Source organism: Saccopteryx leptura, chromosome 6 (assembly GCF_036850995.1).
Source record: "Saccopteryx leptura isolate mSacLep1 chromosome 6, mSacLep1_pri_phased_curated, whole genome shotgun sequence".
In the NCBI taxonomy this organism is placed as follows: Eukaryota; Metazoa; Chordata; class Mammalia; order Chiroptera; family Emballonuridae; genus Saccopteryx; species Saccopteryx leptura.
The window spans coordinates 116,483,565-116,501,442 of record NC_089508.1 but is presented as its reverse complement, the minus strand read 5'-3'; the positions used below and the strand labels follow the sequence as shown (position 1 = coordinate 116,501,442).

At 37.1% G+C, this 17,878-nt stretch overlaps 1 protein-coding gene across 1 annotated transcript; it reads right to left on the bottom strand.

Moving 5' to 3' along the window:
• Positions 1-13,624: 13,624 nt before the first annotated feature.
• On the bottom strand, positions 13,625-17,046 carry FSCB (fibrous sheath CABYR binding protein). The gene is made up of 2 exons (XM_066343668.1): positions 16,395-17,046; positions 13,625-15,609 (listed from the first exon to the last, which is right to left on the bottom strand). The coding sequence occupies exons 1-2, from the start codon at positions 17,044-17,046 to the stop codon at positions 13,625-13,627; spliced, it is 2,637 nt and encodes an 878-aa protein (XP_066199765.1).
• Positions 17,047-17,878: the final 832 nt, after the last annotated feature.

Genomic DNA, 17,878 nt, shown 5'->3' with positions numbered 1-17,878 from the left:
GCTGGGAGAATAAGCTCCAGAGTAGGGGCCACTTTCCCCATACTGAGTTCCTGACCAAGAGATCCATGAAGTAGGGAGTCCCACTAACATTGTATTCCCAACCTCAGCTGCCCTAACCCACCAAACTTTTAAACTATAGAGGGTTGGATAGGTGAGGCCAGTCTAAGCCCACACTACAGTCTTTCTACAGAAGACTCTGTGAGAAGACCAGGCAGCTGCAAGAGGAGGTGGAGCAGATGAAAAGTAGAAGCAAACCTTATAGAGTGTGGGGTTTTTACAGAGCTGCTGTCATCTCTAAACAGGAGAAAGCAAATCATTATACACAGATAGGCCCCTCCCATACTATCCTACCCAGGCACAGGAAATGCAAAAACAAATAACAAACAGAGCAGTAGCTCCAGACAGTTAGCCCACAGCAGGTTACAAACAACAGCTGGTGCAAACCCAAGAAGATCTAGAACCAGCACAACTAGTGAGTAGCAGATAGTGCCAATCCTAGACTCAGCTAACTACACAAACAGCATGCACAAAGGAGGAGTCCAGCAGGCACCAGACAGTGTGGAAAATAAATATGTCCAACAAGACAGACACCAAACAGTGTCTAATACACATGATGAAGGTTTACCCATAGAGTGAGCCAGTCTAAAGTGATAACCACACTCATAACAGGACTAACTACATTCAATACTCACATACAACAGGAGGGAAAAGACTACCTTCAAAAAGCATTCCTAGAATAAGGAAAACAGGTGGCCTGGAGATTAGTACCACCAAACCCATCTTTCTCATAAAGACATCACAACAAATATCAAAGTCAGAAAGTGCTACCTAATGTACAGATAAAATGGGCAAAAAAATATGACCCAAATTATTCTGCAAGAGAAATCCCCAGAAAAAGAACAAATAAATGAAAGTTACCAAACTACCAGAAGCAGAGTTTAAAATAATGAGTTTTCAGATGCTCAAGAATCATAGAGTAACAATGAATGGTCATAATGAGTACCTAAATAAAGAAATAGAAAGCATCAAAAAGGATATTGAAATCATAAAAAGACCCAGTCAGAAGTGAGAACTACAATATCAAAAATGAAGACTACACTAGAAGAAATCAACCAACAGCAGACTGGGTAGAGGATTGAATCAGTGATTGAGAGGACAAGATAAATGAAAGCATGGAAACAGAGCAGCAAAACCAAAAAAGGCTAAAAAATAAAAAACTGAGGAAACTCTGAGAGCTCTGTGACAACATAAAGAGAAACAACATCTGCATCATAGGGGTTCCTGAAGGAGAATAAAACAAACAAGGAATAGAGAACCTGTCTGAAGAAATCATAGCTGAAAATTGCCCTAAACTGATGAAGGAAAAAGCCACACAAGTTCAAGAAGCACAGACAGTCCCATTAAAGAGGAACCCAAGCAGGCTGCACCAAGACACATCATAATTAAAGTGCCAAAGTTAAGAGTCAAAGAAAATTGAGACAAAAAGCTACAAGAGAAAAACAGTTAATTACATACAGAGGAGCCCCCATAAGGATGACATCTGACTTCTCAACAGAAATGCTTGAGGCCAGAAGAGATTAGCAAAAAATATTCAAAATGATGCAAAACAAGAATCTACAACCATGACTACTTTATCCAGCATGGCTATCATTTAAAATTTAAGAAGAAATAAAAAGATTACCAAAAAAAATTAAGAAATTCATCAACCAAGCCAGTACTGCAAGAAATGTTAAGGGGCCTGCTATAAAAAAAGAGCAAAGAAAAAAAGAAATTGAGAGAAAGAGGACTGTAAAGAATAAAATGGCAATATAAGTACATATCAATAATTTTAAATAAAAATGGATTAAATGCTCTAATCAAAAGACATAGGGTAGCTGCATGGATAAGAAAACAGGACCCATATATATGCAATCTACAAGAGACTCACTTCAGAACAAAAAATACAAATAGACTGAAAGTGAAGGGATAGAAAAAAGTATTTTGTGCAAATGAAAATGAAAAAAAAAGCTGGGAAGCAATACTTATATCTGACAAAATAGACTTTAAAACATAGTCTAGCCTGACTGGGTGGTGATATAGTGAATGGAGCATCAGACTGGGATGCAGAGGACCCAGTTTTGAGACTCCAAGGTTGCTGGCTTGAGCGTGGGCTCATCTGGTTTGTGCAAAGTTCACCAGCTTGGACCCAGGGTTGCTGGCTCAAGCAGAGAGTTACTCAGTCTGCTGAAGGCCCACGGTCAGGGCACATATGAGGGGCAGTCAATGAGCAACTAAGGTGCTGCAACAAAAAACTAATGATTAATGCTTCTCATCTCTATTCATTCCTGTCTGTCCCTCTCTCTGACTCTCTCTCTCTCTGTCTCTGTGGGAAAAAGAAAACAAAACATAGTCTATAGAAGGGATAAAGAAGGTCACTACACAATGATAAAGGGAGCAATCCAACAGGAGGATATAACCACTTAAATATTTAGGTACCTAATATAGGAACACCTAAATATATAAAGCAAATTTTGATGGATATAAAGGGTGAGATTGACAGCAATACAATAATAATAAGGGACTTTAACACCCCACTAACATCAATGGATAGGTCCTCCAGACATAAATGAAATAAGAAAGAGCAGCCTTAAATGACACATTAGATCAACTGGATTTAATTGATATCTTCAGAATATTTCACCCCAAAGCAGCAGAATATACATTGTTTTCAAGTGCTCATGGTACATTCTCTAAGATAGAACACATATTAAGACACAAAGCAAGTCTCAATAAATTTCAGAAATCAAAATCACTTTAAGCATCTCCTCTGATCACAATCACATGAAACTAGAAATCAACTACAATAGAAAAACATTCAAACACTTGGAGACTAAATAGCATGTGGTAAATAACAAAAGGTTAACAATAAGATCAATAAAGAAATAAAAAATTTCCCTGAAACAAATGAAAATGAACATAAAACAACCCAAAATCTATGGGACACAGCAAAAGCAATACTGAAAGGGAAATTCATAGCATTACAGGCATACCTTAAGAAGCTAGAAAAAGCTCAGATTAACAACTTAGCCCTGCACCTAAAAGAACTAGTAAAAGAATAACAAATAAAGCCCAGAGAAAGTAGAAGGAAGAATATAATAAAGATCAGAGTGGAAATAAATGACATAGAGGCTAAAAAATAATGCAGAGGATCAATGAAACCAAGAGCTGGTTCTTTGAAAAGGTAAACAAGATTGACAAACCTTTAACTAGACTCATCAAGAAAAAAAAGAGAGAGGACTCAAATAAACTACATCAGAAGTGAAAGTGAAGTAACAACTGACACCTCAAAAATACAAAGGATTGTAAGAAAATACTATGAATGTATTATATGTCAAAAAATTGGACAACCTACGTGAAATGGATAAATTCCTAGAAACATACGGTCTACAGAATTTAATCTGGAAGAATCAGAAAACCTAAACAGACCAATTACAACAAATGAAATTGAAACAGTTATCAAAAAACTCCCAGCCAACAGAAGTCCTGGATCAGACAGCTTCACAGGCGAATTTCCCCAAATATTCAAGAAAGAACTAACACCTATCCTTCTCAAGCTATTTCAAAAACTTCAAGAGAAGGGAAGCTCCTTTTATGAGGCAAGTATTATCTTCATTTCAAAACCAGGTAAAGACACCACAAAGAAAAAAAACTGTAAGCCAATATCTCTGATGGAAATAGATGCTAAAATTTTCAAAAACTATTAGCACACCATAGCCAGCAGTACATCAAAAAATTCATACACATGATCAAGTGGGATTTATTCTGGGGAGGCAAGGCTGGTACAATATTCACAAATCAATGTGATAAAAAATAACATGATTATATCAATTGATGCAGAAAAAGCACTTGATAAAATCCAGCACTGATTTATGGTCAATACTCTCAGCAAAGTGGAAATACAAGGAACATACTTCAACATAATAAAGGCCATCTTTGACAAATGGACAACCATCATCATACTCAATGGGCAAAAATTAAAAGCAATCGCCTTAATATCAGAAACAAGGCAGGGGTGCCCTGTTTCACCACTCTTATTCAACATAGTTCTGGAAGTCCTAGCTACAGCAATCAGACAAGAAGAAATAAAAGGCATCTAAATTGGAAGAGAAGGAGTAAAACTATTGTTATTTGCTGATGACATGATACTCTACATAGAACTCCTGAAGTCTCGATCAAAAAACTATTGGACCTGATAAATAAATTCAGCAAGGTGTCAGGGTATAAAATTAATATTCAGAATTCAGTGGCATTTTTTTATACCACAATAAACTGTAATAAAGGTAAATTAAAGAAACAATTCCCTTCACTGTTGCAACAAAAAAATAAATAAATAAATTACCTAGGAATAAATTTAACCAAGGAGGTAAAAGACTTGTACTCAGAAAATTATAAGACATTGAAAGAAGAAATCAAGGAAGATACAAAGAAGTGGAAGCATATACTGTGTTCATGGATAGGAAGAATAAATATCATTAAAATGTCTATACTATCCAAAGCAATCTGTAAGTTCAATGCAATTCCTATTAAAATACTAATGGCATATTTCAAAGTTATAGAACTAATGTTCTAAAAATTTATATGGAACCATAAAAACCCAAAAACCCATTGTCTCAACTTTCTTGAAAATGATGAATAAAGTGGAAGGTATCACACTTCCTGATATCAAGCTATACTACAAGGCCATTGTAATCAAAACAGCTTGGTACTGGCATAAGAACAGGCATCCAGGTTAATTGAACACAACAGAGAACCCTGAAATAAACCCACAACTTTATAGTCAATTGATATTTGACCAAGGAGGTAAGAGCATACAATAAAGTAAAGACAGACTCTTTAATAAATGATGTTGGGAAAATTGATGTTGAGAAAAAAATGAAACTGGACCAACAACTTATACCATTCACAAAAATAAACTCAAAATGGATAAAAGACTTAAATGTAAGTTGCAAAACCATAAACATCTTGGAAGAAAACATAGAAAGTAAACTCTCCACTATCTCTCATAGCAATATTTTGGCCAATATATCGCCACGGGCAAGTGAAATGAAATAAAGGACAAAATAAACAAATTGGACTGTATCAAACTAAAAAGCTTTTGCACAACAAAAATAAAAAGACAACCCTCACAATGGAAGAACATATTCCAGGAAAATAAACAATTCAACACCAGGAAAGTAAACAATTTAATTAAAAAATGAACAAAGGAACTGAATGGACACTTCTCCAAAGAAGTCATACAGATGGCCAATAGGTATATGAAAAAATGTTCAACGTCACTAATCATCAGAGAATTGCAAATTAAAACCATGATGAGGCCCTGGCCGGTTGGCTCAGCAGTAGAGCGTCTGCCTGGCGTGCGGGGGACCCGGGTTTGATTCCCGGCCAGGGCACATAGGAGAAGCGCCCATTTGCTTCTCCACCCCCACCCCTCCTTCCTCTCTGTCTCTCTCTTCCCCTCCCACAGCCAAGGCTCCATTGGAGCAAAGATGGCCCAGGCGCTGGGGATGGCTCCTTGGCCTCTGCCCCAGGTGCTAGAGTGGCTCTGGACCCGGCAGAGCGATGCCCTGGAAGGGCAGAGCATCGCCCCCTGGTGGGCAGAGTGTCGCCCCTGGTGGGCGTGCCGGGTGGATCCCAGTCGGGCGCATGTGGGAGTCTGTCTGACTGTCTCTCCCCATTTCCAGCTTCAGAAAAATGCAAAAAAAAAAAAATCAAAACCATGATGAGATATCTCCTCATACCTATCAGAATGGCTCTCATGAATAGATCAACACACAATAAGTGCTGGCGAGAATGTGGAGAAAAGGGAACCCTCCTGCACTGCTGATAGGAATGCAGACTGGTGCAGCCACTGTGGAAAACAGTATGGAGATTCCTCAAAAAATTAAAAATTGAACTGCCTTTTCATCCAGCGATACCACTTTTAGGAATATACCCCAAGAACACCATAGCACTGTTTGAAAAGAAGAAATACATCCCCTGTTTATTGCAACATTGTTTACAATATTTAAGATCTGGAAACATCCCAAATGTTTGTCCATGGACAAGTGGATTAAAATGCAGTGGTACATATACACAATAGAATACTATGTGGCTTTGAAAAAGAAGAAAATCTTACCTTTTGCAATGGCATGGATAGACCTGAAGATTATCATGCTAAGTGAAATAAACCAGGCAGAGACAGACAAATATCATACGATCTCAATTATATGTGGAATCTAATGAACATAGTGAACTGAGGAACAAAATAGAGGCAGAGGTTGGATCACAGGGAGCAGAGGGACAGCTGTCAGCGGGAAGTGGGATGAGGGGACAGGATCAGAAAAGGTGAAGGGATTAGTAAAATTATATGTACCTAACACATAGATACAGATAACAGGACAGCAAATCCCAAAGGGAAAGGGGGAGAGAGTTAGGGGAAAGGAGGTAAACTGGGTGTAATGGGGAGCATGTGGTTGGGGGTGATGGTGATATATAGAGTGGGACACTTGAATCCATGTTAACACAATAAATTGAAATTAATACTAAAAAAATAAAAGGTAATAATAATACAAGAAAAAAAGAAAGAAAAGAACTCTGGCAATTTTAGAAAAGGTTGTTTAGAAGAAAATCTAGAATAAAAAAGGCAGATAATGGCCACCATAAGCAAAGAAAAGGATATTAAGCACCTAAACTAGACAAGTGAAATGTTATTGAAGAGAAACTATTACCAGTAATAAAAAAGGGGTTTTCATCAATAAGACAACAATTCTAAACATTTTTATAGGTCATAGTAAAATTTTAAGATACTTGAAGCTAAAACTGATAAAACTTCAAAGGGAAATAAAGAAATTAGTAGATAGAAAATCAGAAATGAAACAGAAGAAATGAACAACATTTTCAACTGTTTATTGTAAACATATGTTTATGGAACTCTGAAACCAAAAATAATAGAATATTTCAGAACACAAAACACTTATCAAGATAGGTCATATGCTGGACTAAAAACAAGTCTCAGTAAATTGCAAAGTTCAAATTAAACAAAGTGTATTTTGTAAGAAAAAAAATTGCATAAGTAACCAACAACAAAAAAATATATAGAAAATTTCCAAATATTTTGAAATCAAATAACATACTGTTTAGTAACTCATACTGTTATCATTGACAGGGAACACTGGGGAATCTCCCCCATTGACCAAGATGATTGCAGGGGGAGGTTCTGAGATCAAGTGTTCCACAAGTTAGAAACATGAATTGGCAGGGTGCACCAAAAGCTAGAAAGATGAATGGACAGGACCCAGCATGCCAAAACCTAAAAAGATAGACAGGGTCACCAGTACATCTAAAGCTAGAAAGATGGACAGGATCCCCAATATGTCAGAAGCTAGAAAGATGAATGTTTAGGGTCTGAATATGTCAAAAGCTAGCAAGATAATGGAATAGGAAAAAAACTCTCTCTAGCTCTGTAACACCCTCAAACTTGAGCAGATAGGGCAGATGGTCTTTGAAATGGAAGTCCAACCATTCTCCCAGGTGACGGTACCTGAATAAATCTCTTTCCTTTTGCATTAGCATGTGTCTTGTGACTTTGACTTGTGTCCCACCAGGCAGCCAAATACATTTGTATTTTTGGTTTCAATCCAGCAAAAAATAATAATAATAATCAAAAACAAAATTATAAAATATTTGAACTAAATTACAATAAAAGCACAAAGTGTTGTTAATTATGAATTATACTAAAATATTTCTCAGAGAGAAATGTGCAGCACTAAAGGACCATTATAAAAAAATAAAGACTCAGTCATTACACTATATTTTATCTAAAAAAAACTAGAGAAAGAGTACATAAGGAAGTTAAATAAACAGAAAAATAGAAATAATAAAGAACAGATGTCAATGAAATAAAAAAATTATTAAAAAATCAATTAAACCAAAAGCTGATTCTTTGAGATAAATAAAATTGATAAACCTCAAGCCAGACTGATTTGGGGGGAAAAGAGAGAAACAAAGAAAGAATATACCAGTTTCCAGGTACCAATAATTATACCATAATTAGAGAAAAAATATTATTACAGATCCTATGGGACATAAAAATAGGAAGAAATGTTATAACAAATAATGTGAATAAATCTATGCATATTAAAAATATACAATTTTTAGTCAAAAACTTTCCCACAGGTACTTTTTTCAGTAAAAGTCCCATTTGGAGTGCAGACCAAGATGGTGATATAGAAAGTTCCTGACTGTCCCTCCTCCCACAGATGCACTAAGTATATAACTACATATAGACCATTTTCCTCTGAGAGAATTTCAGAAACTAGCTAAGTGACTCCTACCCACCAAGTGAATAAGAAAATACTTTGAAACATGTAGGAAAGTCTGAGATATACTCTTTCCATAAATTCTACCCCTAGATACAGGCCATGTAATCAGGAAGGAAACCTTCAACTCCAACTTTTTCCTGAGTAGTTAGAATTTGAGCCACATACCTAACACTCCAACTTTCACAAGGTTGCTACATAAAGGTTGTGCCTCTACATTGCCTAGTTCTAAAAGCCAACATGGTTTGTGTGCACAATCCCAAAGGACAATAGCAAAAAAGGAGAAAGTTGTTAATCATATGATCACCTCAGTAGATGCAGACAAAGCATGTGTCAAAATCAACATCCTTCAATTATTATAGAAAAACAACTCTCAACATATTATGTATAAAAGGAGCACTGCTCATCATAAAGGCCATATATGACAAGCCCACAACTACCATCATACTTAAAGATGAAAAACTGGAAACTTTTATGCTAAGATCATAAGCAAGACAGAGATTCCTACTTTCACCACTTTTATTCAATATAGCATTTGAAGCCCCAGTTGAGCAATTAGTCAAGGAAACAATATAAAATGTGTCCAAATTGATATAAAAGTAAAATCATCTCTTGTTTGCAAATTATATAATAATTTACATACAAAATTCTAAAAATTTCACTAAACACTTAAACAAATACAGTAGAGTTGGAAAAATATAAAATTAACATACAAAAAAACACTTGAATTTCTGTACAGTAACAATGAACTACTGGAAAGAAAAATGAAGAAAATAGTCCCATTTACAATATCACCAGAAATAATGAAATATGTAGAAACAAATTAACCAGGGAGATGAAAGATATCTACATTGAACACTATAAGACATTGAAAAAAAATTAAAGATGACACAAATGAAAAGATATTTTATTTTCATGAATTGTAGAAATTAGTATTTTTTAAATGTTCATAGCACCCAAAGCCATCTATAGATTAAATGTAATGCCTATCAAAATTCCAATGGCATTTTTATAGAAATAGAAAAAGCAATTCTAAAATTGGTATGGAATCACAGAAGACCTCTAATAACCAAAGCAATTTTGAGAAAAAAGAACAAAGGTAGAGTTCTTACACTTCCTGATTTCAAACTATACTATAACATATAAAGCTATAATAATGAAAACAGTATGTTATTGACATTAAAATGAATATAGGTAAATGGAATATAGAACCTAGAAATAAACCTCTGCATACATGGTTAATTTTTAACAAACATATCAAAACTACACAGTGGGAAGTGATATTCTAGTCACTAAATTATGCTGGGAAAATTGGATAACCACATGCAAAAGAATGAAACTGAACTTTATCATATTCAAAAATCAACTCAAAATAGATTAAGACTTGAACATAAGACCTGAAACAACTCCTAGAATAAAAAATAAGGAGTAAGCTTCTTGAAATTGGTTTGCAGTGATTTTTTTTAGATTTGAAACCAAAAGCAAAGACAACAAAAATAAACAAGTTAAACTACATCAAAGTAAGCTTCTGCACAGCTAAAGAAGCCATCAACAAAATAAAAAGGCAAATTAAGGAATAATAGAAAATATTTTCAAGGTACATATTTGATAATGAGCTATTATCCAATATATATATTGGATATATCCAAATATTCAAGGAATTCATGCAACTCTATGGAAAAGAAATATATAACACACATCACTAATCAACAGGGAACTGCAAATCAAAACCAAAATGAGATATCACCTTACACATGTTAGTATGTTTATTATCATAAAGACAAACAATAGCAGACTAGAGAGGATGTATAGAATTGGGAACACTTATACTTTGTCAGTGAGAATGTAAACTGGTACAGTCATTATGAAAATATTAGTATCAAAGTTCCTCAAGAAATTAAAATTGGAGCTGCCATATAGTCCAGCAATTATGCTTCATTCCAAATGAAATGAAATGATCTCAAACACATATCTGAATTTTTTTGTTCATTACAGCATTATAATATCCAAGGTATGAAAACAACTGACGTGTTCATCAATGGATGGACAGATAGAGAAGATGGGGCATATATACACATAATGGTATAATATGTGGCTATAATAATAATTCTTTAAAAAGAAAATTCTGGCCCTGGCCAATTGGCTCAATGGTAGAGCGTCAGCCTGGCATGCAGGAGTCCTGGGTTCGATTCCTGGCCAGGGCACACAGGAGAAACGCCTATCTGCTTCTCCACCCCTCCCCCTCTCCTTCCTCTCTGTCTCTCTCTTCCTCTCCTGCAGCCTAGGCTCCATTGGAGCAAAATTGGCCCAGGCGCTGAGGATGGCTCTGTGGCCTCTGCCTCAGGCGCTAGAATGGCTCTGGCTGAAACAGAGCGACGCCCCAGATGGGCAGAGCATCGCCCCCTGGTAGGCGAGCCGGGTGGATCCCATTTGGGCACATGCGGGAGTCTGCCTGACTGCCTCCCCGTTTCCAACTTCAAAAAAATATACAAAAAAAAAAAAAAAGAAGAAGAAGAAAATTCTGTCATGGATGGGCTTTCAGAGTACTATGCCGAATAAAATAAGTTAGACTAAGAAAGACAAATATTGTATGTAATTTACATTTGGAATCTACAAACTCATAAAAATAAAAAGTAGAATGGTGGTTCCTAGGATTTAGGTGGTAGAAGAAAAGGGAAATGTTGGTAAAAGAGTATAACTTCCAATTATAAGATGAATAAGTTCTAGGCATCTGATGTACCAAATGACAAGTATATATTATATATTACTTACTGTATAACATACTTGAAAGTTTCTAAGAGAATAGATCTTAAACAATCTCACCACCCCCAAAATTGTAATTATGTGAGGTGACAGATGCATTAAACTCATTGAGGTTATCATTAACAATATTCCATGTATCAAACCATCACATTCTTCACCTTAAATTTACACATTGTTAAAAATCAACTATATTTCAATAAAGCTGGAAGGAAAAAAGCAAATCCAAAACAGTATTTTAAAGACAGAAAAGAAGCAATAGAATATCTGAAATGTAAAAAAAAAAATTCAAATTTAGAAAAATAAGTTTACCTGGGTTTTAAGAATTTCAGAAGAAATAAAAAGGATTTGAAAATATCAAAGAGCAGTCCTCATTCAAATCTAGAATAATATTTATCCATCTCAAATATAGTCACATATTAAAAAAATTACAACATGTATTGACCCTTTGTATTCATGAGTTTCTCAACCACAAATTTAACCAATCACAATCAAAAATAATATTTTCAATCTGTAGTTGGAAATTCACAGATATGGAGGGCTTGCTATGTACTTTGTAAGAAATCTATTACATAAGGGACGTGAGCATTTCTGGATTTTGGTATCTAGATGGTCCTGGAACCAATGCCTTGTGTATACCAAGGGACAAATATGCTTAAAATTTTTTTTGTAAAATTCTAAAAACCTTAAAATATCACATGCTTTTGATTAGAGGTAATAAAGAGTGTGAAAAATTTAAAAATATCAGGGAGTTCTCGGGTTATACACAGTTCCTTTTCTATGACACAATCCAAATTTTGGTGTAAGTTGAAACATACCCTAGCCTTAGTCACATACCTATCCTAACAGTTGTAAAATTATACTCTAGAACATAAAAACACAACTAAGCCACAGAAAAAGAATACTGCGTATTCTTCTGCCATGCACAACCAAACTAGTTCGCCCACGTACTCCTTAAGTACACTAACAGCATAAGCTGAAACACTCATGTCCTAATTTTTTAAAGTTTTCATGGGAGTGAGGTTGTAAACTTGAAATGTCATATGTTGAAACTGTCATAACCAGAGGCTCCCTTGTATAAGGCATCAAAGCTTAAAGTTTGGAATCATCAATCTAGAATTTTCACTAAACAAAGAAATACACTTACCAAATTAAAACTTTTATGAGAATAATCTCACAATTTCAGAAAACTGCAATTAGAACATTGTAGCTAGACAAAATATTTTCCCAAAAATTCTCATAATCATAGAAATCAAGATGTCCTTTAATAATAGAATAATTCATAATTACTCTTTTAATAATTCAATTTAATTCTAAATTTCTCTTTGTCAAGTTCAGAGTGCAAAAAATGTCAGCCATGCTTTGAAAGAATTCATCACATTGTAACCTGAAATGAAATTAAACCAAATAGGAATATGCCCTCAAGGCAATCAAAGTATATTTTGCATTATGCTTACACCTTTTTAAATATTTCATCCATGGTCATTGTTATTGAAATAAAGATTTTTACAAAGGAAATGTTTCCCTATCTAGACATTGAAATGTAAAATATTCAAGAAGATGGAGTGAAACAGGATAGAAATATTTGTCTCAGAAGCAATCAAATGGAAAGAGAATAAGAGATATGATGAATCTAAAGAGAAAGATGATACCACAACTTTACATCTGTGACTCAAACTCAAGGAATTTAAAGTATGTGGGAAAACTGAAGAAAATAAAATTACTGTTTTACTGCAAGCTACATGTAAGGAAACTATGGCTGTACACTTTACCCTTGTCAAAGGGTGTAGTGTAAAAGGATATTTAAGTAATTATTTCAACCATAAATTTATTTCATTTCAAAAATAGGTATTTTAAACACTCTAGATTGAGGGAAAATAACAAGTAATTTTAAACTACTCATTTTTTATTGTTATTTTCCAACCTGCAGTCCACATCTTGGGATCTTCTTTCATTTCTCTATTCACAAAGCTACATCCAAACGATTACCCTTTCATAAAGTATTTGCTTCCAGAATCCCCTAGCCTCTAATAGCTAGCTTAGTTAAGTCCTTACTACAGTTGTAGAAGAAAAATCTATTTTAGTTCTTTATGGAAGACACCCTCTATTTCAATAATAGGAACCTGTTCTTTCTTGATATTAGACTTCAGGAACAGGATCTAGTGCTAAAAAGGCTCTTCAGATTTTGCTTTATCTTCTAAAGTCACCAATTCAGATTTTATCACAGGGACATCTATTGTCTTGGAAAATTGATATTCAGTAAACACATTCTCTACGAGAGCCTCATCTGCAGGGGTTTGTTCAAAGGGGGAGATTGAAATTTATCAGGGAAGTCTTTTATAGAGATATGTGTAATAGAGACCTTGTCAGATGATGGAGGTTGTTTGTCAACAGGGACTAATTCATAAATAGTTTCTTCAGTTCGTGAAAGCTGAAGTTCAGCAGAAGTCTCTTTAGGGAACTCCTCAGCTGGGGTGATTGAACTTCAGCTGGGTCTCTTCTGCAGGGAACTCTTTAGATGGTGGGGACTAAACTTCAGCTGGGACCTCTTCTGCAGGGAACTCCTCAGCTGGTGGAGGATGAACTTCAGCTGGGGCCTCTTCTGCAGGGAACTCCTCAGCTGGTGGAGGCTGAATTTCAGCTGGGGCCTCTTCGGCAGGGAACTCCTCAGCTGGTGGAGGCTGAACTTCAGCTGGGGCTTCTTCTGCAGGGAACTCCTCAGCTGGTGGAGGCTGAACTTCAGCTGGGGCCTCTTCTGCAGGGAACTCCTCAGCTGGTGGAGGCTGAACTTCAACTGGGGCTTCTTCTGCAGGGACCTCCTTAGATGGTGGAGGCTGAACTTCAGCTGGGGCCTCTTCTGCAGGGAACTCCTTAGATGGTGGAGACTGAACTTCAGCTGGGGCCTCTTCTGCAGGGAACTCCTCAGCTGGTGGAGGCTGAACTTCAGCTGGGGCCTCTTCTGCAGGGAACTCCTCAGCTGGTGGAGGCTGAACTTCAGCTGGGGCCTCTTCTGCAGGGAACTCCTCAGCTGGTGGAGACTGAACTTCAGCTGGGGCCTCTTCTGCAGGGAACTCCTCAGCTGGTGGAGGCTGAACTTCAGCTGGGGCCTCTTCTGCAGGGAACTCCTCAGCTGGTGGAGACTGAACTTCAGCTGGGACCTCTTCTGCAGGGAACTCCTCAGCTGGTGGAGGCTGAACTTCAGCTGGGGCCTCTTCTGCAGGGAACTCCTCAGCTGGTGGAGGCTGAACTTCAGCTGGGGCCTCTTCTGCAGGGAACTCCTCAGCTGGTGGAGGCTGAACTTCAGCTGGGGCCTCTTCTTCAGGGAACTCCTCAGCTGGTGGAGACTGAACTTCAGCTGGGGCCTCTTCTGCAGGGAACTCCTCAGCTGGTGGAGGCTGAACTTCACCTGGGGCCTCTTCTGCAGGGAACTCCTCAGCTGGTGGAGACTGAACTTCAGCTGGGGCCTCTTCTGCAGGGAACTCCTCAGCTGGTGGAGGCTGAACTTCAGCTGGGGCCTCTTCTGCAGGGAACTCCTCAGCTGGTGGAGGCTGAACTTCAGCTGGGGCCTCTACTGCAGGGAACTCCTCAGCTGGTGGAGACTGAACTTCAGCTGGGGCCTCTTCTGCAGGGAACTCCTCAGCTGGTGGAGGCTGAACTTCAGCTGGGGCCTCTTCTGCAGGGTACTCCTCAGCTGGTGGAGGCTGAACTTCAGCTGGGGCCTCTTCTGCAGGGAACTCCTCAGCTGGTGGAGGCTGAACTTCAGCTGGGGCCTCTTCTGCAGGGAACTCCTCAGCTGGTGGAGGCTGAACTTTATGTGGACCTTGTTGTACAGGGGCCTCCTTGGCTGCTAGAGACTCAACTTCAGCAGGAGCTTCTCCTACAACAGTGTCCTTAGTAGGAGCCTCCTTAGCTTCTGGAAGCTGATATTTAGCTGGAACAACGTGTGCAGGGGACTCCACTGGTGGTGGAGATGAAAATTCCATGGCCTCTTGTGTAAGAGCCTTCTCAATTGATGGAGGCCAACCATTAGCAGAAGGCTCTTCTGAAAGAGCCTTCTCGGCAGAAGTAGGTTCCACTTTAGCACAGCTGTCTTCCATGGGAGTCTTCTGAGTTGATGGAGACCAAAGTTCAGCAGAGACTCCTTCAACTGCTAAATCCTGAGACTCAGCATGGGCTTTCTCTGTAGGACCCTTTTCAGCCGGGGAAGGCTGTATTTCAACAGGAGCCTCTTCAGTTGTTGGAGGCTGAACTGCAGATGGAGGCTCTTCTGAAAGGGGTTCTTCAGAAAATGTAGGCTCTTCTTTATTGGAGGCCTCTTCTGCAGAAGCCTCACTAGCTGGTGGAGGTTGACCTTCATCAGGGGCCTCATCTGCAGGAGCCTCCTCAGCTGATAGCGACTGAAGTTTCTTAGGGGCCTCTTTAGAAGTAATCTTCTCAGCTGGCAGATATTGCACTTCGGCAGAGATCTTTTCTACCCCAGGAGGCTGTACTTCAACTGGAAAGTCATTCTCATCTAAAAGCATAGATGGACCTAGAGATTATTATGCTAAGTGAAATAATTCAGTCAGAGAAATACAAATACAGTTATATGTGCAATCTAGTGAACAAAATAAACTAACAAGCAAAATAGAAACAAACTCATAGATACAGAGAACAGACTGACAGCTGTCAGGGGGGAAGAGGTTTGGGGAACTGGGGAGAAAAAAGAGGGGATTAGCAAAGTAAAGAAAACTCATAGACAACAGTGCGGTGATTACAAAAGGGAAATGAGGTATAGGGAGGTAGAAGAAGGTAATGGGGGTAAATGATAAAAGTGGACTTGATTTGGGGTGTTGAACACACAATACTATATACAGATAATGTGTTATAGAATTGTACACCTGAAACTTGTATAATTTTATTAATCAATGTCACCCCTATGAATGCAATAAAAAATGTATTTAAAGGAGCAACAGACCTTCCGTTTTCCATTAACAAAACAGATAGGGGAGTATGAGAGTAGAATGGGATATGAGAGGAGCATGTAAAGAATCCATAGTTATCATTTATTTAACTTCCCACCAGCCACCAAAAGGGATTATAAATTTTTTATTTTAAAATTTTATAATTAATGGTCATATAAGGCATAAGTGGCATATCAGTAAAGTTGACAGTAAAATGAGTTTCAATAATTCAAAATCTATTTTCCCATTGATTTCATCATGAGCCAACAGCTGTGATACCACAAAACAAGAAAATCCCCCAATAAATAAATAAATAAATAAATAAATAAATAAATAAATAAATGTATCAGATTACCTTTTCTCATTTGTTGACTAAATGAAGATCTATTGATGCTTTTCTGACTAGTTTCTTCACTGCTACTAGTTGTGGGTTGAAATTCAAGATGTTGAGTTATAAAAATTTTCCCTGAGGATTTACGTTTCTGCACACCTTCCCTTGACTTTGTAAAAGAACTACTTGGTCTGCCCATATCCACTATTTCTGAATCATCAAAGCAGATCTGCTGTTCTTTGTCTGATTTTTCTCTTTGAGAAATGTTCATCATTGTCCAGTCTCCAGTACAGCTCTTCTGCTCAGATCTGTCTGTTTTGTGTTGAATCATTTGTTTGTTTGGTGGAATTTCTACTTCATGAACACTGTCTAGAAATTCAGGGAGAAATTCAGGAGCTGCTTCTCCAAAAGCAGATGATATTTCTTCAACTAACTTGATTTCTTTTTTCTCTTCTACAGAAGTGTCTGTCTGCAGAGATTTATCAATCATATCTTGCACATGCTTTCTCTTTGTCCAAATTTTCTGAAGCTGAGAAGATAGTCTGTGAGACTCATAATTGACTTTGTTACCAGGAATATTACTAATATTATGGGTATCTTTGGGACCACATAATTGTGGTGTGGGCAAGTGCTTTTTTTTCTCTGTCACTTCAGTCTGTTGGGATTTGTCTAACATTGGTTGGCTGGGTTTTCTTTTCTTTCTAATTTCTTGCCTCCCTGCTGAGATAGGCTCATCTGGTTCATCACTTTCTTTCATATCTAAAACTGGTGAATTTCAAATTTATTAATCATCAAGAATCACAATGTACCAGATAATTAAGCTTTGATCTTCCTTCATTAAGTGCTATTCTGCTGAGCTCTTACAGAAAAAAGAAAGTAATTCATAAGTTACCACATTCTGTATAACACTCTTGTTGAGCCCTACCTTATTCAGAAAGCATCTTTCTTGTTTAGTATCTAGTATGACTAAATCTCACTTTTAGAAGTTTCCCTCAAGGGTCTATGACATCACAGGCAATTCTTGCTACAACGTTCCATCTGTGGTATTCCCAGCACTTTTTAATTTGGCAAACACTCATGGACAATGACTGCAAGTGAGAGATCTGTTTTAAACATCAAGTTGAAAAAAAAAATTGTCTAGGAGAAGAACATCAAGTAAACTCCAGTAATGCTGCTTTCTTATAGCTAAAATTGGTGCTTTTGAACTTTCAATTCTGTTCTTTTCATCCTACCATCAAAGACAGTTATATTGCAAAATTTAGTATGCTGCAGCCTATTTTTAATTGTTAAAAAAACAGCTGCTAATATAGGTGTGATAATGTTCCATTAATGTATGTTTATGTGATTTAAAAGAAAGTTATTATTTAAAAATTTTGAGTTTTGATATCTAATTCCATGTAAGCTCCTTTCTTACATTCTTAGCACTCAGTACCACAAGAAATTAATATATATAGTATGCCATGCTTGATATTTTTATTTTCAATTATTTCAGAAAATAGATCTACCAA